At 39.9% G+C, this 26,870-nt stretch overlaps 3 protein-coding genes, 2 long non-coding RNA genes and 1 pseudogene across 7 annotated transcripts in view; 5 read left to right on the top strand and 1 right to left on the bottom strand.

Moving 5' to 3' along the window:
• Positions 1-26,870, top strand: part of LOC140928609 (uncharacterized) — a 105,407-nt gene that overhangs the window by 38,916 nt on the left and 39,621 nt on the right. The window lies entirely within an intron of this gene.
• Positions 1,477-6,742, top strand: LOC140928607 (uncharacterized). The gene is made up of 2 exons (XM_073378381.1): positions 1,477-1,800; positions 6,294-6,742. The coding sequence occupies exons 1-2, from the start codon at positions 1,513-1,515 to the stop codon at positions 6,546-6,548; spliced, it is 543 nt and encodes a 180-aa protein (XP_073234482.1). The 5' UTR covers positions 1,477-1,512; the 3' UTR covers positions 6,549-6,742.
• On the top strand, positions 12,648-16,234 carry LOC140927008 (uncharacterized). Its single transcript, XM_073376672.1, has 2 exons — positions 12,648-13,815; positions 16,121-16,234. Exon 1 carries the CDS (start codon positions 12,648-12,650, stop codon positions 13,389-13,391), a length of 744 nt encoding a protein of 247 aa, XP_073232773.1. The 3' UTR covers positions 13,392-13,815; positions 16,121-16,234.
• LOC140926196 (uncharacterized) lies at positions 15,402-17,139 on the top strand (annotated as a pseudogene).
• Positions 21,102-22,734, top strand: LOC140927007 (uncharacterized). Its single transcript, XR_012164515.1, has 2 exons — positions 21,102-21,369; positions 22,298-22,734. It is a non-coding gene; the product is annotated as an uncharacterized lncRNA (long non-coding RNA).
• Positions 23,818-26,376, bottom strand: LOC140927006 (uncharacterized). Its single transcript, XR_012164514.1, has 2 exons — positions 26,075-26,376; positions 23,818-24,578 (listed from the first exon to the last, which is right to left on the bottom strand). It is a non-coding gene; the product is annotated as an uncharacterized lncRNA (long non-coding RNA).

Here is a 26,870-nt window from a genome sequence, read left to right as displayed (position 1 = left end):
TTATCACACTAACACTACAGGGTAACCGTTGAATGTTAACCGTTAACAAACATTACGCAATTTTTGCAAACCTCTATTTAGCTAAAATCAGGGACAAAAATAGTTGACACACTTGTTTAAAACGGGTGCTTTTGTCAAACATTTAATTCATTTATTATTTCATTCCTTATAAACGCCGTAAATCCCCTCACTCCCCGAATCAATGTTGTCTGAAGTGAAAGAAAGACTTGAGGGTCCAAAATACAACATTGATTTTGGGGGGAAGGGGTTGGGGTAGACAGGGGAAGGGGATAGGTATGTCCACTATGCAAAAGGGGCCATGATACGGAAGTGTCTCAACACTTTTGTCCCTCATTGTAGATTGCAACAGCACAGCCTCTTTGCTCTTCCTCCATGAACGGAGAAAAGGCCAAACTACTTCATTTCTTTACTTGCGCCATTTTTCGCGCGGTCTTTGACTCTATGTTCCTCGTTCTTTGCTCCTAAACAGCACAGAAACGCTTGTTACGCAGGCTAAAGCAAATTTAATCGTCAGGTCTGTTGTCAAATGGTGCGAGTTTCGCGGGAATAAAAAAAAATTGCGACAACTCTGACCTTCTAGGCAAGACTTGCGCAGGACTCACAATCACGCAATGCTCTAAACCGGGCAGGAACAGGAAGAAACCCGGTTTTTTTAATTTATAGGGATCAAAAGCATATGGTTGTCAAAATTGTTACTACAAAGAAAATGTTCAGAAGCTTCTGTATGGATGTAATTGCTGTGCTCATTGAAGCCGTCTTTGAGGCGACGTGTTTCCCCCAATGTATTGTAGATTACAAAGGCGACATTGAAAATCATGTACTAGATAACACTGAAAGTAGTGCAAGTTAGATGAGAATTAATACGGTAGGTTTCACCGCTGGAATGAACATCGCTTTTGATCGTGCGTTGGCAGTGATAGTGGCTGAACGCAGACCGAATGGCACGTCCCTATAACAAAGGGTAATCCGTAGGGTCAATAGGTATCTGACAATAGCTAAGCGCACCGAGGATCTTTTTTAAACACATAACTCCTTTAGCCCTGATTTTGAGTATGTATAAGCCTTCTTTAGTCTGTTTTGATAATCCCTGGTGAGTTAAATTGAAGCATTTCTTTTTTGGAGGCTTAAAGCGATAAAATAAAAGCAAGCGAATGACATGGACTGTTCTGGTCTCTGGTCTATGAATTATTACAAATAGTAGCAAGTGTCTTTATAGACATCTAGAAAGGTTGTCTCTCGCAAACAGAGGTAAGTAAACTTCTCTGCAAAGATAGGTGGAAATTAGTCGTCTATAGTTTGGGTACCACTGCAGGGACGAGGCCTCTCATAAATAATTATTATATTGATAAAGAAGTGATTCGGAGACGTTAATCTACAAATGAAAACTGTTTCTTTCTTCGACCTCCCACTTCTTGGCATTTTTAAGGTAATTGGTAAATATCATTGCATTGTTTGATATTTCCGTGTTTATCTGCTGCAGTTTGATCCGCCATGTCCATCACGTTGTACGAGGACGAAAAGTCATTTACAGAAGGAAAAGGGGTCACGTTTACACAGTCACGAGCGAATCTTCTCAAAGACGGGAAATTCACAATAGCCGATGTTAAAGCAGGAAACTGGATCTTCTACGAGCGCCAAGACTACCATGGCCCTTTAGTGAAGACAGTAAGAGTTGTTGAAAAACACGTAACCATAAGTGGCGTTAACGGCTCCGTGTTCCTGGTAGAAAATCCCGAACTCATTTTGTTTAAAGACTTTGGCTATCGTGGAGAGAGGAAGGTACTACGAATATAATTAGTGAACTTATTCAGTAATAACTGGGGAAACCTATGTTCTCTTTGTTCTGCTTTCCTGTTTATAATAAAAACTACGCAAATATATCAAAGGCCTATGAGAACAATTATGAGACACCAAAGATTTTTTTTTACTTCAGATTCAGCTGAAGCCGGTTAGAATAGAGATTTCAATGGCTTTTGATTTGAACAGGCTTTGTTTTGTCAACTCTGGCCTGGAATCATTATTTGCAAAAGAAACTACTTTTCTCGTAAAAAAATTATCTTGCAATTCAATAATCTGCTCAGAGAGGTACAATTATGAAATAACTTAATTTTAACATGCTTATTTTAGTTCATTCAATTTTTAATATCAATATGTGTTTGCAAACAAAAGCCTTATCGGCCTAGCTGAAATCATGTATCAGATATCGTTTTAGCTACACAAATTCAAGGTTTTAGTTCGGGTTAGGTCAAATCTTGAAATTTCAAAATTCTGCATGCCAAACTATTGTAGTTTCGAAATTTGGAAACTTACCAGAAATTGACTCACCGTGATAACCCTGGAGGGGGGGGGGGGGGGGGGTGGGGGGTTACTCGACCAATATTTGGGTATAGGTGAGCCGCTGAGGGTTTGACCCTGTTTAGGACAAAAAATTCCTAAAATATATACCCTGTTTAGGACAACACAATCAATTTTAGTACATTGTTTAGTACCCTGTTTACACTAAGACGAAATCGATCGCGCATGAAACACCTTGTTTATAATTAGAACAGACTCGCACAAATCATGCGCACTGTTTAGGACAGACTTGCGCGTAATTGTATACCCTGTTTAGGACAGTCGTGCGAAATTATATACCCTTTTTAGGACAGAGAGGACGAAAACTATACCCCGTCCAGCGGCACATCCCCGTAAAGGCCATATAAGGGAGTACCCCCCCCCCCCCCCTCGGGGATGATAACACACGTTAATAAATCACCACGTTGGCGTAAAATCTCAGGGCTTTCTCAGAAGTGGGCGGCAAACTTCGAACTAAAACGTTTGCCATTACCCCTCCCACCAGCCCGGAACAGATGTAGCCGCTGTTTGGAAGAGAAGTCACCAATGGCGCGTTTCCCTGACTCCAAACAATACTAAAACAATAGAAAGAATGACATGTCATTGTTTCCTGCGACCATATAGGAGAGACCTTACGAGCAGCTGCTACACTACTCTGAAACGAGCTAATATTTCACGACTGACATATCCGCGAAGTAATAAAGTGAATTCCCCGGGGGCGTTACTCACCAATGTTTTATACCGGGAGACTCCACCGCTTTTTCGTTGCATTGGTAATATGCGAAATCTTCTCGATTTGAAGAAACTTGGCGCGCAAGGTGGCCCCGGTTAATTTTTCAGCATGCGCGCAAGGCGTTCTTGGGAAATTCTGGAAACACATCGTTGACTTGTCTCCATTTCCGTCTTCTCCCGGGTCCGGTCTGGGGATGAGTGCGGGCTCATTTTCCCGAACAGCGGCTGGTAATCTAGCCTCCCACGCAGGAAGCTCGTCTTTCTTGTGGGGAGGGATGAAAGACGAGCTCCCCTAAACACGCCTGCGTGGGAGGCTACTGGTAATCGAGCCTAGTCGTTGACCGGTCAGCATTAGATTCCATCCTCCAGAACCTCCCCTCTTAACTACACTTACGTGAATTTCCTAAATCTCTACTCTTTCTACTCTTATACTACTACATGAGAAATTTCTACAATTTGGTTGGCTTAGACCAGTGGTATTTCAGCTTAATTTGAAATACCTACATGTGAAAATTACAAACCTTTTGCGAGTAATAGTATAAACAAAAAATAGCATGATTTGTACATGATATTTTGCATAAATTCCACTTGTAATATTCAAAATTGTCTCAAATTTCACTCGCCTAACGGCTCGTGAATTTACGTAAAACAATTTCGAAATATCACTCGTGGTATTTATGCCAAATATCACTACAAATCATGCTATTACCTATACTTCTAGTCTTTCTCTAAGGGTTGATTTCCATTGTCGCGTAATTTTTACTTGCGTAAATTTTACGTGCGCAAATAAGATAAAGGCAACGCATGAACGGTCGCCCGTAAACGTAAAAGTTAAATCTTGCTCAACTTCACTTTTAATCTCAACACTTTGGGCCGGATGTTTAAACAAAGTCTAACTTAGAACGCGGTTTACGAAATCTTTGGACTTTTAAATCTCGTCCATAGTGGGTTATTTTAAGAAGACAAATGCTTTTCTAATCTACGCCATATGCTTTCATGAAACTGTTCACGATAAATCGTATTTATATAAAAGCGTTCGGGAAACTGTCAATGGTTTAGAACGGCGGTTTTGTTAAACACTGGCTAAACTCCGTTTAAATAACTGGACCTTTATATCTTGTCTTATTTTTTTGTTTACGCGATTAAAATTTACGTGCGTTCCCCTGGTTAACACGCGCGTAGCCAAAAACGCGTCAGTGGAAATCAACCTTAAGTCTAAGTCCCCTCAATTATTTTTTGGGAACTGAAAAGGGAAATTGACTGTGGCATTAGCGGAATCATAAGCCGCGGTCTTAGCAACCGAACTCTATCGCCTATACCACTACACCACAGTGGATTCATCAGAAAATGAGGCGTTCGTTTTACATTATTTCTAGTGACAAACCTATAAGTAAATTAAAGTTAACCACTTAGAGTCAGTGCTTAAGCCAAATCACTATAACGTTTTTCGCGAAGTTTTCAGAAAATGTCATAACCATAGAAATAGAGTTCTAAAGTGATGACGTCATAAAAATAAAATTTGGGAATTTATAGGATTTGTCAAGATATTGAGAAAGAACAATGTCCAAAACACCTACTTGCCAAAAATTAGCATTTCGGGGCAACTTGTCTCAAATTGCAAATCCTTCTAAATATGGCTTGAGTCTAAACGTTTAGACCCTTTGGGGCGGCACAACATCATCATCATCATCTTTTTTTATTTAAACAACTTGGGTTTTAAAGCTGATATAACTTAAGGGGCACATACCTATAAACTGCAGCTATAAAGTAAATATAAGGGAGCACCCCACCCCCGAGTAAAATCCCTACCCTTTCAAATACCTAAAGTTTAATAAAGGTACATCATTAGGGCGGAGCCTCCCCCGCATAGGTCATTATAGGGAGTACCCCCTGGGGGTGAATTCCAGCTTGGTTAGTTAGTTGTTTTTTTTTTTCAGTTTCTAGCCGTGTTGCATTTAAGAGAAGTCTAATGCTGATCCAAACCTCACGATCATCTTTACTGACATAATCTGAGTGTTACCTTTTTATCACCCTTGTCCTTCTATTATAAGGAACAGTCAACGGCGAAATCAAACTCCTTCAAAATCGCTCAAAAAACCACTTTTGAGATAAAAGGACGACTATATACCACAGGTAAAGTAATTTAACGTTTATTTATCATTGATTTATATACATAGTTAGCTATATATCGCTATAGGTGAAGCAAACGGTAAATCCAGTACATTTACTATAAACAGATCGTGTGGGCTCCCTGTGGTCTGAGTCAGTGATTGTTTTGACGAGAAAGTGAAATTTTCCGGGAAAATGAAACGCTTTATCCTGGTGATACTGTAATACAAGAAAAACTTTTAACAGTTTTTAATTTTTAAGTGTACATTTGCTTTCAATACTTCTTATTTTTCTTGTAATTGTTGTATGCACGACCCCACCAGCAATGCTGATCTTTTTATCGTGACATAAACTAAGGTTCTTACCTACCCACCTACCTACCTACCTATCTATTTATCTATCTATCTATCTATCTATCTATCTATCTATCTATCTATCTATCTATCTATCTATCTATCTATCTATCTATCTATCTCTCTATCTATCTATGTAAAATGCATGCTGTGTACAACTCTAAACATTGTACTCTGAGACTGAACGGAGATATTGAAAGTAGATACTAAGCACTGCAGCTATGGAAAATGTCATTACTTTCATGCGATATTGATATCTTATAAAACGGACAACAAATTCAGCAGGAATACGCGCGAACTAAATTTACTGTGTGTTGTATAAGGTTCTGTTCAACTTACACTTTTTTCCTGTGCTGAACATGTACTGTACTGAGTCGTATCTTGGTCCGGTACAAAGAAGCTATTTATATTTATACTGACAGAGTCAGGGGCCCCTGATACCGATAAAAATCATCGTTCGATTTTTCGAGTGTAGAATCCCTGAAAGAGTACTCCTCAATGGAACAATATCAATATGTAGAAGGTTTTCAAAGGTTTCACACCGGTTTGAGGCTAAGATGTGCAGCCTGTCTCTCCTTGCAATTTTTACTTTTTGAGTGTATACATTATGACATACAACACTCGTTTTGTATTCCAAACGAAAAAGTAGTAACGGCACCGGGGCCTTTGACATTAAAACTCATCTCCAAACAAGCGAGACTCAACGCTACTAAGAACGTTCTTGTTATTATTATTTTCTTGTAGTGGTTTCAAGACAATCAGGAAGATCTGACCGGATTATTCCCAGTAGAAACAGAGGAAGGAGAAGACGACAAAAAATCAGGCGTCTCCTCTGCTATCTTGTTGTCTAAGAACCGGTCCGTAGTTTTGTTCACCGAAGCCAATTTTGGAGGCAAGAAATATACTATGCAACCAGGAGAGTGGTGTGAAAAGGTGAAGTTCACGGACGACCACCAGGCGGGACAGAACGACAAATGGCTGAGCTTCAAATTTATCTAAAGGCGTAAGGGTTGAAAAACCCAACCTGCCCAGCCAGCCACACTCCATTTTGCTCGAGTTTTCTTTTAGTCTCGAAGTTATGCAGTTTTTGATCGAGAAGCCGATTGTAATTAGTACACTTTAGGATTTTAAGAGTTCTAAAATGTTGTCAAAACCAGAGGGAAGAATTGAATAAATGAAGATTGTTTTCTTTATCCAGCATTTTGTCTTTGTAAACTTTAACTTAATTGTACGGGAAACTGGCTGTGACATTCAAATGGGAGATGAAACTTTTTGCCTCGTACCCAGACGTCTCTCTCTTTCGATGAAAATTTGCGCGCAAAGAAAGGCGGGAAGGAGAAAAAGGGCGAACACCTCTCTTGTTTCTCCTTCCCATGGTCCATTGCGATTCGTCACCAGTCACAGGCGTTTCCCGTTGGCCTCTATGTGGAATAAATACGAAGCACCTGAGAAGCACCGGAGAGATAAGAATCAATGTGTTGTGGCTGAATTTTATCCTTGGTTTAAATTTTATTTTCTTTTGTTACAAAATCATACAATACCCTCTGTAACCAAATGTTGTGTGATACAATCAGTTCTCTGTAGCTTTAATTCTTCACTCCATTAAAGTATATTTCTTTACATGTTCATATTTTAGCATTCTGTACTCTGTTCTACACGTAAAGGATTCACCGACATCAATTCGCGTAAAAATTCGATGATCTACACTCAATCCACACACTTGATCAGCTTCCACGACTCTGAACCACTACACAGTTCTAGACTCTCGTGCAAAGCTCAGTTTTTAGATCACGTGACGACTTTTTCCGCCACAATGACGCAATAATTTACTCCCCACCTTGATTGACACAGGACAATCAACAACGAAACAAATAATATAACAAATGAAAGGAAAAGAGTTCGCCGTTCTTTAACTTAAGGTTAATGTTCACTAACATGTTCCTGTTCGGCATTTCCCACGAAAGGTAATGGGGAAATCAGTGTTTCTGTTTTGACGCTCTTCCCGCACTTGTGATTCGACTGCTACAGGGTAAAGCCTATTCAGTTACGGGTCTTGTCATTTCCACGACTCGATCTCCACTACGCACTCTTACAACAGCTCCTCTGTGGTAACCATCTCGTCCTGTTTTGAGAGATTTGACGACTCTCGTTGGCTTCCTGTTATTCAAATTGCAATTGTGATGAACACGTAATTCTGTTAAGTATTCCTTCTGCCAACGTTTCCAAAAATGTGAAAGTACAGTATTCAAGTACTTCTCACGTCTTGAAAGATCGCGCACAGTGTGATATCCCGCACTTGGTTGTTTAGCGCTTCCGTGTGAACTCAACAAGCGACGACCAATAACAAGTTGCGACGGTGTATGAGGATCTCGCATTTCATCACTCACATAAGTTAGAGGCCTTGAATTCAGGATTCCTTCGGTCTCGACAATGATTGTAAGAAGTTCTTCATAAGTGACTCGAGCTGTTCCTAAACTCTTTTTCAGACAGCGCTTTGTTGATTTAATGACACGTTCAAAGAATCCACCCCACCAGGGTGCTAATGCCACGTTATATTTCCAGGATATGCTATACTCTGCTAACAACCTTTTAAGCTCTTCACCCGTGCAAGCCTTGGGATGTCAGCTTTCTTGAAACGAAATTCTGTAAGACATTCATCTTCGTTGAAATGTTGAAGGTCGAACTCGGGATACAAATGAAATGGCAAATAAAGGTTTTCTGGGCTATACGAATTATATAACAACAGAAATTCAGCATCATTTATAAAATTCATGCCATAAGAAAGCACAGCAAGGTCTGTTATTTCTTTAAACGAAACCATTGAAGAGAAATCAACCAAAACCTAGACGGGAAAACTAGTCCTGTCGTCCGAGTTTGTTTACATTTTGTTTCGGCTGTGACGTTGCCGTACCGAGCGTAACTTAACCATTTTGAGTTTTGGCGGGCGACCGCGTAGTCGCCCCAGCCCTTTCCGGTTACAACAGCCGTAGCAGAGCTATGCCGTAGCGAATCTTAAAAGAGAGATTAAGATTCACGTTTACGGCACACGGCAAACGGCAAACGTCAGTTGAGAATTTCTCAAAATAGAAAATAAGCAGATAAAAACAGTCCAGAACGATTCCTTTGGATAAAACTGGCATAAAACCACTTATTTTTGTGTAGAAGCAATAAACAGTAAACGAAAAATAAGGAGAAAACTTGGTCACGTGGTACAAATTCACGTTTGCCGTTTGGCGTAAACGTGAATCTTAATCTCTCTAAAGTCGCTATTCTCTCTAACGGCACCCGGAACATGGAACATCCCGGAACATCCCGGAACATTCCGGAACATCCCGAAACATCCCGGAACATAAAAAATTAAAATATTTTTTATGAAAAAATAATTAATTAATTAAATAATAATATTAATAATAATAATAATAATAATAATAATAATAATCATAAAAAGAACAATAGATAGAAAATAATTTTTGCAAAAATTTATAATAGCAAAATAAATAACATAACATAACATAACATAAAAACGAAAAAGAAAGAAAGAAAGAAAGAAAGAAACTGGTCTCCGAGTATGAGAAAACAATATTTTGTCGCAATGACTTTTTTGGGCGAGTGAGGGCCCATTCAAATTACAGTAGTGAGTGAAGGTTTGCTTCTAAATTCACGTGGGTAAGCAAGTTAAAGCAATCAGGTTTAACTATGACCATTTTTCGGTGTCTCAGTCAGATTTAATGGGACCCGCAACCGACCTAGCTATGTTCGCCGTCCATAGTCCCCAATGAAGTAAGTTGGAAATGGACTAGGTGTAAATTAAAATGTTTTTATTCTTCGGAGGCAGTCCCGAAGTCGCCGACTACTGTAGATTAAACAAGACACGCTGATTCGAATTAAGAAGGCTTAGCTGGGGTTGGTGGATAAAGAACGAAGTATATGCCGTATTGTGTTGTTGTTGGGATTCATGAGCATATAAGACCCGAAGTATACTACTTGTAAACTAGATTGCCCGACGTTGATTTGTCAAGGAATAAGCAACAAAATGAAACTGACAGCAAATAGTGATCCACAACATTTTGTAGTGATGACTTTATACAAAATATATTCAAGATCGACGAAGCAATCGTCTAGATTTCTAAGATCGTGCCGAGAACGCTTGACCTATTTAAGAGAGTGGCGGCAAAATAATCCAAGCAAAAAGGCTAAGCATCTTTAATACGCGGTCTTGGTTGTTTGTCATCGGTCGAATCGACTTTAACAAGTCCGGGCGAATCCATTTTAGGGCGAAACGACCACATATTTTAGATGTACTAGTGAAAATAGTTGTTACATTGAAGTGAATAATGCTGTATTTAAGATGTAATGTAAATAAATAACTTTGACCAGATGAAAAATACATTAATGATGTTGATCCCTTGTTCAAAAACTTGTACTAAGAAGGCATAACATGAAAGCTGAAATACAAATTGAATGGAATCTCACGAATATAACTCGACCCTTTAGTTAACAAACCTTAATTTAAAGATTGGCTGCGTTGGCTTTTGCGTGTAGATATGCTTTAATTGCGCTGACAGGGAAATGCCAAGGCAAGTAAAGCGGAAACTTTTTGGACTTATAGCAAATTTGGTAAAATCGAAAAGTGAACATTAACATGACAACGAACTGCGAGAAATCGCAAGTAACGCGAAAAATCGTCAAACTTGCGATTTTTAGCAATTTTCGCAACTCGGTCTGGCGACTCGGTCTGGCTTAGTGATTATGAACAAGATAAAGAACTGCGAAAAATCGTCAGACTTGCGATTTTTCACAACACAACGAAAAATCGCAGTTTTTGCTGCTACGTGCGAACCTGGACATAAGTGGGATTCGAACCCTTGACCTCTGTGATACCGGTGCAGCGCACCGGGCGGAAGAGCGCTGTATCGCAGAGGTCAAGGATTCGAATCCCGTACAAGCCTGAATTTTTTTTTAGGCTTTCTTTTCGCAGCTGCAAAAGTTGCCTATATAACCTGCGATGATCTCCTCCTTCATTTAATTCTTCACTCCGCAGTTCACATATAAGATTTTCATATATTCGTAACTTCATCACTTTACCCATAATCGAATCACAAGGCCAACAAGAATAACCAATACTAATGAGACCCTGATTGATAATATATTTACTGGGCTGCCTGTGAGCCCAGTCATAAAATGGGCTTTCGGTCGTCTGCGGCGAAAAACGGCCTCCCGGGGGAGGGAAGACACGAGGGTCTGGTACCGAGAAACGATGTTCCCACAAATGGTTTCATATGAGTTTCTCTTGCACGGATACTTTTTGTACCTCGTCTGCGCTCCCCCTGAAAAACCCACAAAGCGTTGCGAACCTGAAGAAGGCTATTTGCGTCGTTCGAAGCGATTCGATCATGGGAGTCACTCTATAATTTTTTTACTGTTCGAGTTTAAGTCAGTTAGATGATGTTGGCGCTGGGAAACTCAGAGAAATGCTCGCGTTGCATTCAAACCGACACGCTGTTCACGGTAGGTTCACACTAAAAGATGACTGTGAGCGTCAGGTTTGGAACGCCGTGGCCGCTTCGTGAACTCAAAGAGAGAATTCTCGATCGATGTAGTACATGAGCAATTTAGAAGCACAATTTATGAGCAAGGTATTTCACCAGTTGACGACACTATGGCTGAAGACTTGATTGTAAGCCGTCGTAGTCAGTGAAGCGAACAACTTAGTTGCCGATGAATGGCACTACGCACGTCCATGAGCGAGGGACGTGACAACTTTGCCATGTTAGAAGACTGGCTTTTCCTTTAAATATTTCCTTCTATTTAATGCAACACACGCCACTTTGGAGGTCTAAATTTCGGATACTGAGGATAAAGAAGACACGGACAAAAATAGGGACTCTGAGAATTTCGCACACAAGTTTAAAGCCTTACCGGGACATCCCATCCGGGAGCTTCACAGAGAGCGACTTGAGGAAAATAGGAGCTATTACTGACAAGGTTTGGTGACTGAGTAGAGCATACAAGTGTAGCCCACGTCGATGTTTCAGGGGGTTTGCTTTTGTTTGTATTTGTATCTTGCTAAGCTTTTATCATTAAATTTGTACATGATCTTGTGATCACAATTCTGTGTTTTCGCCCATTCAGCAAGCACGCTATATTGATGTCAGCATTAGCGAGTTTCAGAAACATGCCTTTGAAAGTTTTCAGCTCTCGTGATGTTTCTTGATATTTCTTTTACCATTTTATGAAGATGTTAACTGAAGTCACCGCAAAATGGAAACTTAAAAAAGCGTATAATCCATTTATCTCGAAACATAACACACATGACTTATAAGCTACTTATACGACCTTTATTTTCGAAAGGTGTTTTGAATACGAACGAACACAGTCAATGTGAGGGGCAAAACAGCATTAACATAAATGAACCATAGGGTTTTAACTAATATAAGGATCAATTATTGTGCATTGAGATGAATCGCTTGGAAAGAGAGACTTCGCTTGAAGATGTGATCAGAAGTAAACAAAGGCATAATAGTGCGTCACGTTCAGTCTTTTTAATATCCAAGGAGTCATTGTGAATAGTGTTTCCATATTGTTTAGCTGGCACAAAAACTTCGGACGAGTTATAAAGCGGCATAGTTATCTTCCATGAAGAAAAGTTCGTCTTGGGTGAGACAAACAGAACTGGAGCGAATTTTTTAACTCGCATCGGTATCAGGTAAAAAGTATGTTATTGATCTTTTCATCTATTTACATTGTTTGAAGTGCGTGCTGGTGAACGCAACATGCGAGCGAGAAATCTTTAAACTTTTTTAGGTCTCAAAATGCAAAGGATTTTATTCCTTTAAGTTAGAGAAAAATACCATGAGGAAAATCTTAAAACTGAATATTTTTCTTCTTGTGGAAATATCAAAATATCTGCGGTACGAAGTTTAGCAGATATTTGTTTTCTGCACGTTCCGAATTTGGTTTTTTCATTGTGTTTTTCAATGAAGTGTTCAGTAGTTACGTAATACGTGTTAATTGTGTTTCATATATAAGTTGTTGTCAGTCAGTATGTTCTTCCTTCGGGTCTGCAACGCCACACGCTACAACACTGTTCTGTTTAACATGAGTGACGCGGAGGACAGCAATGTTCGTTCTCGTCCGAACCCTGAAGTCGTAGATCCTTCTACTGGCGCTGCTATACAGGCTGCCGTTACTCGTTCTATAGGTTCTTTAACCGACAACCTTACACAGGTCATTGAATCTCGGCTTACCGATTTTGCCAAGCGTTTTTCAGAGGAAAACAGTTCGTCCGTTGAGCAAGCTGTTAAGAAGGCGCGTCGCGAGCAATACACGTGCAAGAGAAAGGGTAACCAGCAGCAGTTAGACCATTCCCTCCAGGTGCTGGACAAGCTAGACGAAGCTTCCGACGCACTTAAGCACAAATCTTATGAAAAAGCTAAGGCTGCTTTGGAGTCAGGTACGGAATTAGTGTCCAAGCGTGTTAAAGCAATAAAGCTAGCCGACAAGAGCGAGTTTGGATGGGCGACGGTCAATGAGTATCTATCCGACGAACTCGCCTCTGACTCAGATGATGAGAAGAGAATTTACCGGGCCGAGAGGAGAGCTGAGAGAAAGGTCACTAAGGAAAAACGTCGTCGTGCCCGTTCTGGCGACAAAGGCAGTGGCTCCGCCTCTACATCTCGGGCGACTTCGTCAAGATACGCATCCAGCGATTTGGTTTCACGCCCGGAGGCTAGACCAGCTCGTCGTTTGGGCCCCTGTTTTAAGATAAGTACCCAGCACTTTTTCGCTTTACTATCTTTGTTTCTTTCTTCGTCGATTATGGCGTTACCGCACAGGCCATAATCCAATATTCTCAGTGATTTGCTGCATTTGTGTTTATATTTATATAGGTTAGTGCAGAATATCAAAATATCTGCGGTACGAAGTTTAGCAGATATTTGTTTTCTGCACGTTCCGAATTTGGTTTTTTCATTGTGTTTTTCAATGAAGTGTTCAGTAGTTACGTAATACGTGTTAATTGTGTTTCATATATAAGTTGTTGTCAGTCAGTATGTTCTTCCTTCGGGTCTGCAACGCCACACGCTACAACACTGTTCTTTTATTTTTATGTTATGGATTTTATTTTCATGTTTTTCTGTATGTGTTCCCCTTTTTTCAGTGCGGGGATTTTGGTCATTTGAGTTCCACGTGCTTGAAGCCTGCGGATTCTTCGAAGAGTAGCTCTCGACGCGATTGACTAGATGGCGACTCGTCGACCTGTGATGAAGTTGAGTGTGATTTAATTCATTTATTGTCTTGTTGTGGCGACGAGTTTAGTGCGAAAGGCGGAAGCAGTGGCGTGAAAGGTCGCTTGCAATCTTCGTTTAACTTTTAGGTCGAGACTTTAGATGCAACAGATTTTGTCCTTGATATGATTAGGCGCGGTTACAGATTGCCGTTTGCCGAGTTCCCCTCGCAGTGCTTTTTGAAGAACAATAGATCAGCTCTTCAGCATCCGGATTTTGTCGCTGATGCTATTAGCGAGCTTTTAAGTAACGGCTGCATTGTTGAGCACGAATTCCCCCCGTATTGTGTTAATCCTTTGACAGTCGCTGTTGGGAAGAAGCTTCGCCTGGTTATCGATCTGAGACACGTAAACAATTATTTAGTAAAACCTAAATTCAAGTACGAGGACTTACGATCGCTTTCTCAAGTTCTCGATGAAGGACACTGGTTTTTCTCTTGGGACCTTAAGTCCGGTTACCACCATGTCGATATTTGTCTCGACCACCAAAAGTACCTTGGTTTCGCGTGGCCTTTTTCTGGCGTTGTCAGATATTTTTCCTTTACAGTACTGCCTTTCGGGTTAAGTAGCGCTTGCTTTTGTTTTACCAAGTTAATGCACCCGATAGTTAGGCGTTGGCCTTCTATGGGACACAACAGTTTCATATATTTTGGACGATGGTTTCGGGAGTCGACCAGACAAATGTTCTGCCGTGGCAGCTAGCTTAATTCAACGTAAAGAGCTCTCTTCATTTGGTCTTCTTTGTAACGAGGAAAAATCTCACTGGGATCCAGTTCAAATTGGCGAATGGCTAGGCTTCGTTATTGATACTATTTTAATGTGTTTCCGGATTCCCGAGAAGAAAGTTCTCAAGCTTAAAGGCTTGCTAGATTCTGCGATTCAGGATGGATTCTCTTGATTTCGCGAGTTAGCGAGAATAGCAGGCACTATCATTTCAGCTGCGTTAGCTGTTGGTCAAATTTCTCGTCTTTTGACCAGACAAATGTACTTCGCCATTGAAACCAGATCGGCTTGGGATGACATAATTCATTTTCCTCCGAGCCTTTTACAAGAACTGAAATTTTGGTATTGCAACATCGACTGCTTAAACGGCTATTCTATTAGGCCACCGTTAGCTACGCATACCGTTGTATTTTCCGATGCTAGTGACGTAGCGTTCGGAGGATTTCCGGCTCCGTCGTTAGCGGCATGTGGGAGAGCGAGGATATCGGCCAAAGCTCTACGTTTCGCGAGCTGAAAGCAATTTTTTACTTGTTGCTTTCTTACGTGGCTCAACTGAAACACAAGAGAGTTAAAATCTTCACTGATAATCAGGCCGCCGCCAGAATAGTTGCTATCGGCAGCTCCAAATCTCACCTCCGGGCCCTGGCTATGGATATTTTCAATCTTTGTCTTGCCAACAGCATCGTTCTCGAAGCCCAGTGGATCCCTAGGTCTCTTAATGAAAGAGCAGATCTTCTTAGCAGATTTATTGATAAAGACGACTGGTCCATCAATCCCTCGATATTTCGACTTGTCGACGCTAAATTGGGGCCCTCACACAATTGATCGGTTTTTGTCCTATTACAATGCCCAGCTTCCGAGGTTCAACTCTGTTACTTGGTACGAGGCCTCAGGACAGAAGCAGATTTACAAAGCGCGTCCGTCGGTGTTCAGCGGCTGCCCGAAATTTAAAATGTTAGCTTTGCGGATAGATTTTAGGTGAGCTTTCCCATTTTTGTCTCCCCTGACAGCTCATTATTGTCGGTGTTTTAGGTTTATCTTTTGTTAGCTTCGTTTTGGTATTATTTATTTATTTATTTATTTATTTTTTTTTTTATTTTTTTTTTTTTGCCTGATTTGGCACCGTTATCGTGTCTGCTTTGGCAGTGTATTTTTGCCTGATTTGGCAGCTTTGTTTTGCCTGTTTTGGCAGCGTATTTTTGCCTGATTTGGCGGTGTATTTTTTGCCTGATTTGGCAGCGTCTTCTTGGCTCGGAGTTCGATGTCCGCTTCACCACGCAGTTTGCCTGTTTTGGCGCCGTCAGTTGGCCTTATTTTGTTTTATTTTATTGTTCTACATTTGTTTTATTGAATGTTTGCTATTTTGTTGTATTTTTTACTGTTTTTTACAGCATTGCTGGGCCCAGCCAGTTCGGCTTCCGTTTGTCGTTATTTCTCATTACATGTCGCTTTTACGCTGTGGTACTGTCCGTGCTGCATGATTATGATGCAGCATCATATTTTCTACTGTATTATAATTTTAAATGTTTTGCCTTTTCCTGCCTACTTTTATTTTATTTTTTAGATGTTCTCCAATCCGGGATTTGGAGTGAAGCGAATTCTTTGGCCGATCCATCCTTGCGCAAGCTTGTTCCAGACCTTCTCCATTTACAGTTTGAGTCCAAGGCTCCCTCTACCGTGCAGAAGTATAGATCTGGCTAGATCAGATGGCGTGAATGGGCAGATTCTAAGTTTGGCGTTCCAGTTATTCCAGCGAAGCCACTGCACATTGCTCTCTTTATCAGCGAACTTACTGCTGTTTCTATTTCTAATAATACGGGGATATTTCCTATAGAGTCAGTTGTTTATGGTATTAAGTGGGGTCATAGTCTGGCCGGTATTGTAGAATGCCCTACTGGTCACCCCCTTGTTAAGTCGTCCTTGGAGGGTGCAAGAAGGAAGCTTGCTCGTCCTGTTCAACCCAAAGAGCCTTTATCCGTTGACACAGTTTTAAGGATCGCTGAATATTATATTTCTAGTAGTTCGCTTGCCGTTATTCGTTTTCTTTTCGTCCTCTTGGTTGGCTTTGCTGGGTTTTCTCATATGGACGAAATTCGCAATTTGACAGTTAAAGATGTCTCTATTTTCAACGAGTACATGTCAGTTTTTATTCCTAAACGCAAAAATGATCAGTACAGAGAAGGGCATACGTCCTTTCTAGCTAGGTCTCATAAGGCTACTTGCCCAGTTTCTATCACCGAAAGGTTGCTTAAGCTTTTCCCTTCAACTTGTGAGTAATCTTCGCCCCTCGTTAGGCGAATCGTTAAAACTAAGTCTAGGGAGTGTTTTCATGCTTCTAGAGGAGTTTCATATTCAACGCTAAGAGACGAATTTAAAAAATTTGTTAAACCATTTGTAGGTGACATTGCTCTTTACGGCACGCACAGTATAAACTCTGGTGCCGCCTCAAATCCTGCTTGTCGGAGTGTTTCCGCTGATCTGCTAGATATGCATGCTGGCTGGAAATGTGCCACTTCAAAGAACAGATACATTAAGCACACCGTTAGTGATCGCTTAAAAGTTGCTCAAACTATTGCTATTTAGTTTTCGTTTGTTTATTACAATTATTTAGTTTATTAGTAGTCTTGGCGGGGGACTTAAGTCGTGCCTGGCCCGCCCCAGATTTCCTATCCCTTTTTCCCCACGGGGTTTTTTAGGTTAGGTTTTTTCTGGCCCCCCTGGCACGGCTTACTCTATTTGACGTTTTCATTTCTATTCTGTACTAGTTGTTTGCATTTTCTTCAATAAAGTGGCGTTATGGCGTTACCGCACAGGCCATAATCCAATATTCTCAGTGATTTGCTGCATTTGTGTTTATATTTATATAGGTTAGTGCAGAAAAATAGTGCGTTTTCTTGTAGACCGTGGACCGCAAATTAGGGTCGCACTTTTCACAAACATGCGAATTCTGAAGTTCAGAAGCCAACCGACGATTGCGTTTTTCGCTGCTGTCAATCATCTTAACGGACCTCTTAGGAAACAAAACTTTACTTCACGGGTTCAAAAGGTCATGGTTTGTGATTTGTGGATTTCGATCCGTTTTGTGTGTTTCTCTGTTTCAAGGTTCGTTGCTTGTGATCGTAATTATGATTGACGGCAGCGATAAAACACAATTGTGAAGGTGGCTTTTGAACTTTAGAGTTGGCATGTTTGTGAAAAGCGCAGTAAAGTCTCCGTGCAGTCAGTGAGGCCCCTGGATCAGGCGGGATCAATGGGCAGTTAACTGCCCATTTTAGTATACTTCTGGCTTTCATACAATACAATATTTCTGTCTAGTGTAAATCAGCTCATTATACTCGTAGAACGACAACAATTTTTGGAATTTCCAGTTATGTCAAATTAGTTCACGTTATACTGTCACGCTAAATTTTGGGGCACAGAGGGATTAGGGGAGGGGTACGTGGAAATAATGCAAATTGTTTCCTGCTTAGAATTAATGGCTAACTTGTCTATTTTTATTCATAATGGTGGAATTTAAAAGTTATTATACAGCCCCCACTTAAAAATGGTACTCTTTTTTTTGGTTACGAAAGTCTTTCAAAAGGGTAAAATGTTCTGAATGAGTTTATGTTTCAGTCTCACATGAGGTTCTGTCGCATGCAATGGTTGCCGACAAGGTTTTATGGTAGCCTGAGTGTGTATAGCCGCCCCCTCCCCTCAGAAAAAATAGCCCCTTGGCAGCCCAGTTAAAAATCGCCTTTCGGCGATTCTTGTTGTGAACAAAATAGAACAGAATTATAAATGTGGTATCCTTTTTACCGTGAGATCTTTCGGATCACTTACTAGTGTTCGTAACTATGGGTAACTTGCTTGCAAAAGCTCAAACGTCAAAAGGGTAACAAAAACCAATTTAGGTTAATTTATGATAATATGCTAAATTACCACTGCCAAGACTTGGAATGTGGAGACCGAATATTGATGTTTACGGTAAAACGGTTTTAAGATCACTTTTACACTAAATTATATCAGTTGTTGAACAAAAACGTACCTTTAATGAGACCCAGTAAAAAGAAAAGTGAAAACGGGCAGAGAGTACCTTGGATAACAAAAGGAATCCTAAATTCAAGGAAAACAAAAAATGTGTTATATAAAAATTTTTAAAGGAATCGGAATGAAGATAATGATTCAATTCATAAAACATTATCTTTGCCGGTGATACTAATTTAATTTACAGCCACAAAGGTGCTAACAGTTTGCGCAGTACCATGAACCGAGCGAGACTACCACACTGAATTAAAATTAATGGTCGAATGTTAAAAGTACTACATTTCTAGGTTCTAAATATGAATGAGGATCTCTAAAATACCGCCGTTGGAATAAAAACAGATACAGTTATGATACTAGATCAGCATTAAATATATTTATTACATGTATTCCCAGTCAGTAGGAGGACAAATTACGGAAAATGTTAGTTGGTTTTGAAACGTAATTTCTTGTCGTTAATTCCTCATTTAATGGCTCGAACGTGCTAACGGTAGTTATTATAAATCGATTATCCCCAGCTTTAATGGTTTTTATTGAAAAGTTTTTTATTAATAAGCCAACCGCTACATTTCCTGTCCTTTTATGTAGTGTCCGCATAGGAAATTCTCGGTTTTCACTCACGTGAGAAAGCAGAAATAAAAATGGAAACCTTTTAATACAGAAAGTCTAGAATCTGGGAAATGAAAGAAGATGAATATACAAAAAGCCTTGCCAAGAATCAGGTCTATGGAATAGTTCATATGAGAGAGAGAGTCGGAAAAACGTTTTACCCAAATTTATAAAGCTTTGTATGGAGGCGCAATGTTTGTGTCCCTTCCAGGGGCACAAATATGGCCGCCGGAAACTAACAGAAACATCTGTTTTTGAGTTTTCCTACTTATGCGTGAATTCTTCGCTTGAGGAACTTACAGAGGTTAAAGGAATATTAACTCTAAGACAAGGAATGTTTAGATAGCAAAATCTCCAAAAATCCGCAATGTTTTTAACCCACATAAGAGCTTTCTTGGCCGCGAGCTAAATGCCGCGTCACGCAAAAGCCTGGAAATTCAAGCGTCCTGTATCGCAAAACGAAGAATCCTTTTGAACTGAAAAATTTCTTTGTATAAAAGTTTTAAGGTGCTCTAATATCACACGAAAGTAGAAACTCAGAACAAGCGATAGTTTCTTAGTTTGAATTCTGGTGACGTCATGTGAAAACCGAGAATACGTTATGATTTTTGGCACGTTTCGATGATTATAAATTTAGCGTTTTCATCTTAGTTAGTTCAGTTCCAGTGGAGACTTCACAGTGTCAACTTCTGTCAGAGATAAAGCTAGATAACATTGGTGCGTGTGGAAGCTAAAGTGAGTATAGTTGTTTTGCAAATCAAAGTAATATACAGTGAAACCTCTACTAAGCGTACCCCCAATTAAGCGGACACCCTCTATTAAGCGAACACTAAGCAGGGTCCCGAAAATAACGTCTTATATTTCCCCCGGTATATTTCTCTTCGTAACGAATCCCTATTCAGCCGACACCTCCATTATACTAGCCTGCGAACGGCAGACGTTTCTCCTCGCTCATCGCCTTTGGGGGACGTTTCGCGATGAGCGAGGAGAAACGTCTGCCGTTCGCAGGCTACTATTATACGGACGAAGACACTAAAATAGTTTCTATTGTTAAAGACCTCTATTAAGGGCGCGGACACCGGACTAAATTGACAATAGTAATATTGGATTACGTCCTTGAAATACGTACTGTAGTCGATTTTAAAATAGATACATACATTTAAAGAGAAATGCATCTAACTGTCAATAAACTGTAGATTAGACGATATCCGGTCGCATGATTGTCATCCGTGATCAAAGTTCACCGAAAAGTCTTGCACAAAGTACAGATATTCACAATCAAATCCTTCCTTAACAACATGAAACTTTATCACAGTACAGGGTAACCGCTGAATGTTAATCGTTAACAAACATTGTGCAATTTTTGCAAACCTCTATTATTTTAAAAAGCTATCATCCAAGCAGAAGTTCTTAGGGGTTCATGTCTTTTGTCGTCTCGTCTCAATCCCTTATTGTAATAACAACGTCGTGGTTTGCAATCGCGCTGGATGAGATAAGAACTAGACGGATTTTAAGAGAAAAGGCGGACTGCAAGCAGTCTATTCTCCAAGTTCAACGCTTGGCAAACAAAGGTAGGTAAACGTCTATGCAAAGATAGCTGGAAATCACGTCTATAGTTTGGGTGCCACTGCAGCGACGAGACCTCGCACAAATAATTGAAGGGATTCGGAGACGTTAATCTACAAATGGAAATTGTTTCTCTCTTCGACCTCCCACTTCTCGGCATTTTTAAGCAAGGCGGTATCAGTAGACTTAGTAAGGTTCACTCGCACAAGGCCTCTTAAATGCAAAAAACCTGGACAAAAAATCTTTTGGAATAAAGCGGTTTAGCATGGAAAAGTCAATTATGGTAAACATATTTTCATTGTTTGATATTTCCGTGTCTATCTTCCGCAGCTTTGATCCGAGTTTGCAGAGTTTACGCAGTTTACGAGTTTGCAGAGTCAGAACCGAATCTACTGAAAAGCCGTAATTTCAAAAAAGCCGATGTTACAGCAGGAACCTGGGTCCTCTACACTTTATCCAAACTACAATGACAAGGAAGGGGGCACAGAAGACACTTTTAAGATTGTAAAACATGGAGTAAAAGTCGTAGACATAACTAGCGTCAATGGTTCCATGTTCCTGATAGACGGAGGAATCGTATTGTTTGAACACTTTCTCTATGGTGGAGACAGAAAGGTACTGCGAATATAATCAATGAACTTATTCAGTAATAACTGGGGAAACCTATGTTCTCTTTGTTCTGCTTTACTGTTCCTAAAAACAACGCAAATAGATCAAACCCTCCTCTCACCTGTGGATGTGAGACACCAAAGATTTTTTTCAGTTTTACTTTAAGGTTCAGCTGAAGCCGGTTAGAGAAGAGATTTCAGTGGCTTTTTACTTGAACCGGCTTTGTTTTGTGAACTCTGGTCTGGAATCATTATTTTCAAAAGAAACTAATTTTCTCGTAAAAAATTATCTTGCGATTCAATAATCTGCTGAGAGGTACGGTAGTGTAAAATAAAGTAATATAGGATGAGTAACTTTATTCTTAACATGCTTGTTTCAGTTCAGTTAATTTTTAATATGTTTTAAAGTTTAAGTTCAGTTAATTTTTAATATTTTCAATATGTGTTTGCAAGCAGAAACCTAAACGGTCTAACTGAGATCATGTATCAGATACTTTTATTCTTAAAATCCACCTCGAATGCGCATATTACTCTTTCTTTCTTATTCATTTGGAATTGAAACGACAAATATGTTCATGCATTCCCTCGAAAACCATACCCGCGTTCAGGCCAAAATAGGTAATTAAGGGTATACCCGTTTTCAGACCAAAACGGCGCAAAAACCATACCCTTTGGGGCGGCACATACCTATAAAAATTTCTACCCTTTCACATACCTAAAGCCTGAAAAAGGTACCTCATTCGGGCGGAGCCTCCCCTTATAGGTCATTATAGGGATCACCCCCTGGGGGTGAATTCCACCTTGGTTTGTTAGTTTTTTTTTTCTGTTTGTACCCGTGTTGTATATAAAGTAGTCTTAATGCTGATCCAAACCTCACGGAGGTCTTTACTGACATAATCTGAGCGCTATCTTTTTATAATTTTTTTTTTCTGTAGTGGTTTCAAGACAGTTGCGCTGATGTGAACAGTATTTTCCCAAGTGGAACAGCTTAAGGCGTCTCCTCTGCTATCGTTTTTTCTAAGAACCGGTCCGTAGACATCTTCACCAAACCCAACTATGAAGGCACGAAATTTACTCTGGAACCAGGAAAGTGGTATGAAAAGTTAACAAAGGAGTCACGGGAGTCGCGCTGAACGACAAATTGCAGAGCTTCAAATTTAATCCAAAAGCTTAAGATTTGAAAAAACTCAGCCTACCCGGCCAGCCAACTCCCAGTCCATGGCCATTTTGCTCGAGTTTTCTTTCAGTCTCGAAGTTATGTAGTTTTCGATTGAGGAGCCGATTGTAATGAGTTCATTTTAGGATTTTTAGAGTTTTTAAATGTTGTCAAAACCAGAGGGAGGAATTGAATAAAAGAAGATTGTTTCCTTTATCCAGCATTTTGTCTTTGTAAACTTTAAGTTAATTGTACGAGAACCTGGCTGTGATATTCAAATGGGGGATAAAACTTCAATTTAAGTCAATTTTTTTTGCGTGCCATGGCCATGCGCTCACCATCTCCAGCCCCGCCTCGTACTCAGACGTCTCTCTCTCTGGATGAAAATTTCCGGGCAATGAAAGGCGGGAAGGAGAAAAAGGGCCATCGCCTCTCAACAGCAAGTGGTAACGTTGCGAGTATGCGCGAGCCGCTGGACGGAAGTTTGTGGTGGTATTGGATCGCAGCGAATGCAGCAAAGAAAAATGGCGCCTCTTTTAAAAATTACCATCGTCTTAGTCATCTGTTCTATCTTTGTGGAGTGCAGATAAGACAAAGTCTTTTGTGTAATATGTGAGATTGGTCTCAAGTCTAATAAGTCGCAGATCATTCACAATTTTGCGCGGTTTGTGGTCCATGAGTGATTATTGTTTCGTGTTTTGGCTTGCGCGCGGCCACGTCGATGGGGTTCTGTGTAACAGCTGCAAAACTCCTCTATTAAACACTGGATTACTGGGAAAAAATCTCTTCATGTAAGTTGTGACCGAGTACAAAACGTCCGACGCTTACGATTTAAATAAAACGCTGTGAAAAAAAATTCTAAATGCTAGTCTGTTTATATAGTCATAACTGCAGTTCTTGCGACAATCTCCTTGCAAGAATACGATTTCACGTCAGTTATGGTTCAGGAACGCCCTGTTTTTCACAGATGTGCAACCTTAGTGCAGTGATTCTGCCAGTGATTACTTTTCAGAGATACCCCATCCTAACCACCAGTGGCCAAAGCAGGCGCAGTGCCCTAACTCTCCGACTGATAAAACTTCAAAGATATCCCACCCAGGGCTATGAAATTGTATGTTTCCTTTTTGGACTAGATGATACAAAACTAAAGACCCAAACTCTAGAAATGACATCTATTAAATCTATATGATGCCTTAACTTATTAAGGGGTGTAGGCAGAATTTTGTAATATGGAGGCTCTTGACTCGAAGATGCCCCTTATACTTCTAAAATAAAGAATTAGATGAGCCAAAACAGGAGTGTGGTACAAGATGTTTCATATTACAGATGTGTTTTATTGAGGTAACCCTAACCATGAAAAATCCTTCCCTTTACTCCCCACACTTCTACATACTAGAAAATTGCAAATATGCACACAACAGTAAAAATACTTAAAATAGTAAAGATCATAGTCATATCTAAAACAGAATTTTCTCTCTGAGATACTGAAGTGAATTTTCTGCTTCTGGTACTTCGATGCTTGCACTCATTTTTGCTTTTCATAAATTTTGTTGTTGGTATTTTCTACTGCACATGTGTTAATTATTTAAGATATAACTAATAAGGCCTAGCTCCCTTGAATAGCCCATATCTGTTTGCGGCCAAATTCTTATGATTTGAAGATTAAAAAATTGAAAATGAGAGAAAATTAGCTCTAACTTTTTCTTTTCATTCAATTTCAATATGAGGAGAACTTAAGGATCTTAAAGCCTGATATTTATAAAGTCTGAGTTTAAGGTAGCTTCAAGTGAGCCAATGTATGACTCATTAAAATTAAAGCTTGTCTGTGTGTCTTCTGGGGCACCAAGGCTATTTGATGCAGTTCAGGATGGAGTGAGAGACCCTTCACATTCTGCAGACAGCATAGGGTTAAATAAAAAACGGATAGTCGCCATTTTGTACCAGCTCTGCTATGGCTTGAGTGAAATGTGACGACTGGTTTAAATATGACGATGCAGTCGTCCTCAATGACTATCACCTGAATCAACAAGGTTTAGTGCTGAGCATCTCATAGGGAGCTCCTGCAACAGGCAAAAGGCAAATGAAATTTTTCATAACTTGTCATCTTGCGACACCAGGAGCATCAATGGGCTTGTTGCAGGGGCAATTTTACATAAATTGCAACTTGTGCAGCCTATGATATATGACTATATACACTACTACAGTGTATACAGAGCCAAACCGACATTGGCAAGCCAAGTGCTCCTAAATTCATGCGCACGAACACTGAATATATGAGACCCAGAGTATCAAAAGATCTATTTCTATCGGAGAGGAAAAGTTACCCCTATGGCATTTAGTTGTTGCCCACAACTAGCGATACCCCTTTAGATATTCAGGATTTCTAAAGTGTCATGGATACGAATTTATATTCGAGAACGAAAGAAATCTTTTGGATAGAAAAGGAATAACAACATTTATGATTTTTGTAAGCGTACAAATACATTGTACGTGATGAAGCTAATTCTTATGTGGATGGATATGCCGATGTAAGGAATCAAATACAGGAATTTCATGTCCAGTGTTGTCTGTACTTCAAACAGGAATAGCAGTCCAGCAAGTGCAAAGGTGAACAAGGGCAAGAATTGTTTTACGCTTGAACTTGTGCTAGTGTCAAAGTGGGAGTAATACTGTAATGGTCATATGATCACTTATTAAATCACTTTTATAGTAGGGCAGGGAAAAGAATGCACATATGTGTATTTTCATATTTTATATTGATTTCAGTTATGTTTCAAGACATTATGTAAACATTTTAAGCATAACATTACAATTCTTTTAGGCGCCAATTTTGTATGTATAAACAAATCATCATTGAATAATTATCAGAATAAAATCATCTTTCAAATGGTGAGGGTTTTAGTCAGTGAATCTGAGAGCTTACAGTGCTTGATTATTAAAACGCAAATTCATCAGTGTTCCCCCCTTGGATGTAAAATCAAACATTCAAGAATGAAAGAGTGTTCCGAAACAATGCTCTTACAAATAAGTTTTGTTGGGATATACTTTTCCATGTTAACGAAAAATCTGAAAACAAGGTTGAAAAGGACAAGAAAAATTTGCCCATCTTTAACGAAGTTTTAGCAAATAATATTTCACAATCCACCGCCTCGATCTCTTAGTCTCTGAGAATAAGCAATCGCCATAGAGCACCAATGTAAACCAGAAAAGCAAATTTTCGAAAATGGAAGGAAACATCCGACTATGGCCTTACTTGTAAGAGTAGGAAATTTGCTTGTTGATTTCATGCCGCTAAATAGTATCAAAATACTCGAACTTCCCCCCTTTGAATTAACCATTGAAAGTGAAAATACGGAGTGACCGAAAGAGAAGTTTAACCTGTTTAGTCGCTTGTGTGGGATATATAACTGGATCTCGCTGTACGGTCAGGGTCAAATACTACAAAAATACCAGGTTCACATAAATTACGTTGAATTCAGGCTGCTATAATTTTAACACATAACATTCGATGATGCTGCTCCACATTTCACAAAGTAAATCAAGGGGTATATCTTACCTAAATGTTAGGCAGCTCTGCAGATCGTGGACGATAACCCAGAAATCCGTGACCGCTTGAATGTCAACAAATCAACATATCACAACAAACGACCTCGTGAACGCTTTATCTGCTTCATCAGAGGAGCCAAATGGATGAAAATTAACCACCTAAATGGTCCTTCTCCCATACATGACACTTCAACATGGCTTAGCCAAAGTATCCAATCTATAAGACATGTCTGTTGTTGATTGGGTATGCGAAAAAATCTCCGTTGAAAGTGCTTCAGAACAGCTTTCGGCCATTACGATTTCCCGTCAACAAGTGCTTCCCGGCAAGCTTGACGCATGCGCAAACGTTACCACCTGCTGTTGCGCCTATCTTGTTTCTCCTTCCCATGGTCCATTGCGATTCGTCACCATTCACTGGTGTTTCGCGTTCGCCTCTATGTGAAATACGAAGCGCCTGAGAAGGAAGAAGATCTCAGCCCATCATTTAGTAGTAGAACGGAGGGATAAGAATCAATACGTTGTGGCTGAATTTCATTCTTGGTTTAAATTTTTTACAAAATCATAGTAGTACTATAATCAGTAGCGAAAAGCGCGGGCTTTTTGGCGGCAAAAAAAGGATTAAATTCTAGCTTTAACTAGCTAAAAAAATTTTTAATTCTCGATATTTTTGACCAAGTAGTTGGATTTTACTAAACCAATTATTGCTCGAGCCCGAATGGCCTCTGAGTCAATAGCCCATTCGGCCTTCGGCCTCATGGGCTATTGACTCAAAGCCCATTCGGGCACGAGGAGCCGCATGCAGTAAA

Source organism: Porites lutea, chromosome 2, assembly GCF_958299795.1.
Source record: "Porites lutea chromosome 2, jaPorLute2.1, whole genome shotgun sequence".
NCBI classification, from domain to species: domain Eukaryota; kingdom Metazoa; phylum Cnidaria; class Anthozoa; order Scleractinia; family Poritidae; genus Porites; species Porites lutea.
The sequence above is the reverse complement of the archived record's forward strand: the minus strand, read 5'-3'. Positions and strand labels throughout refer to the sequence as shown.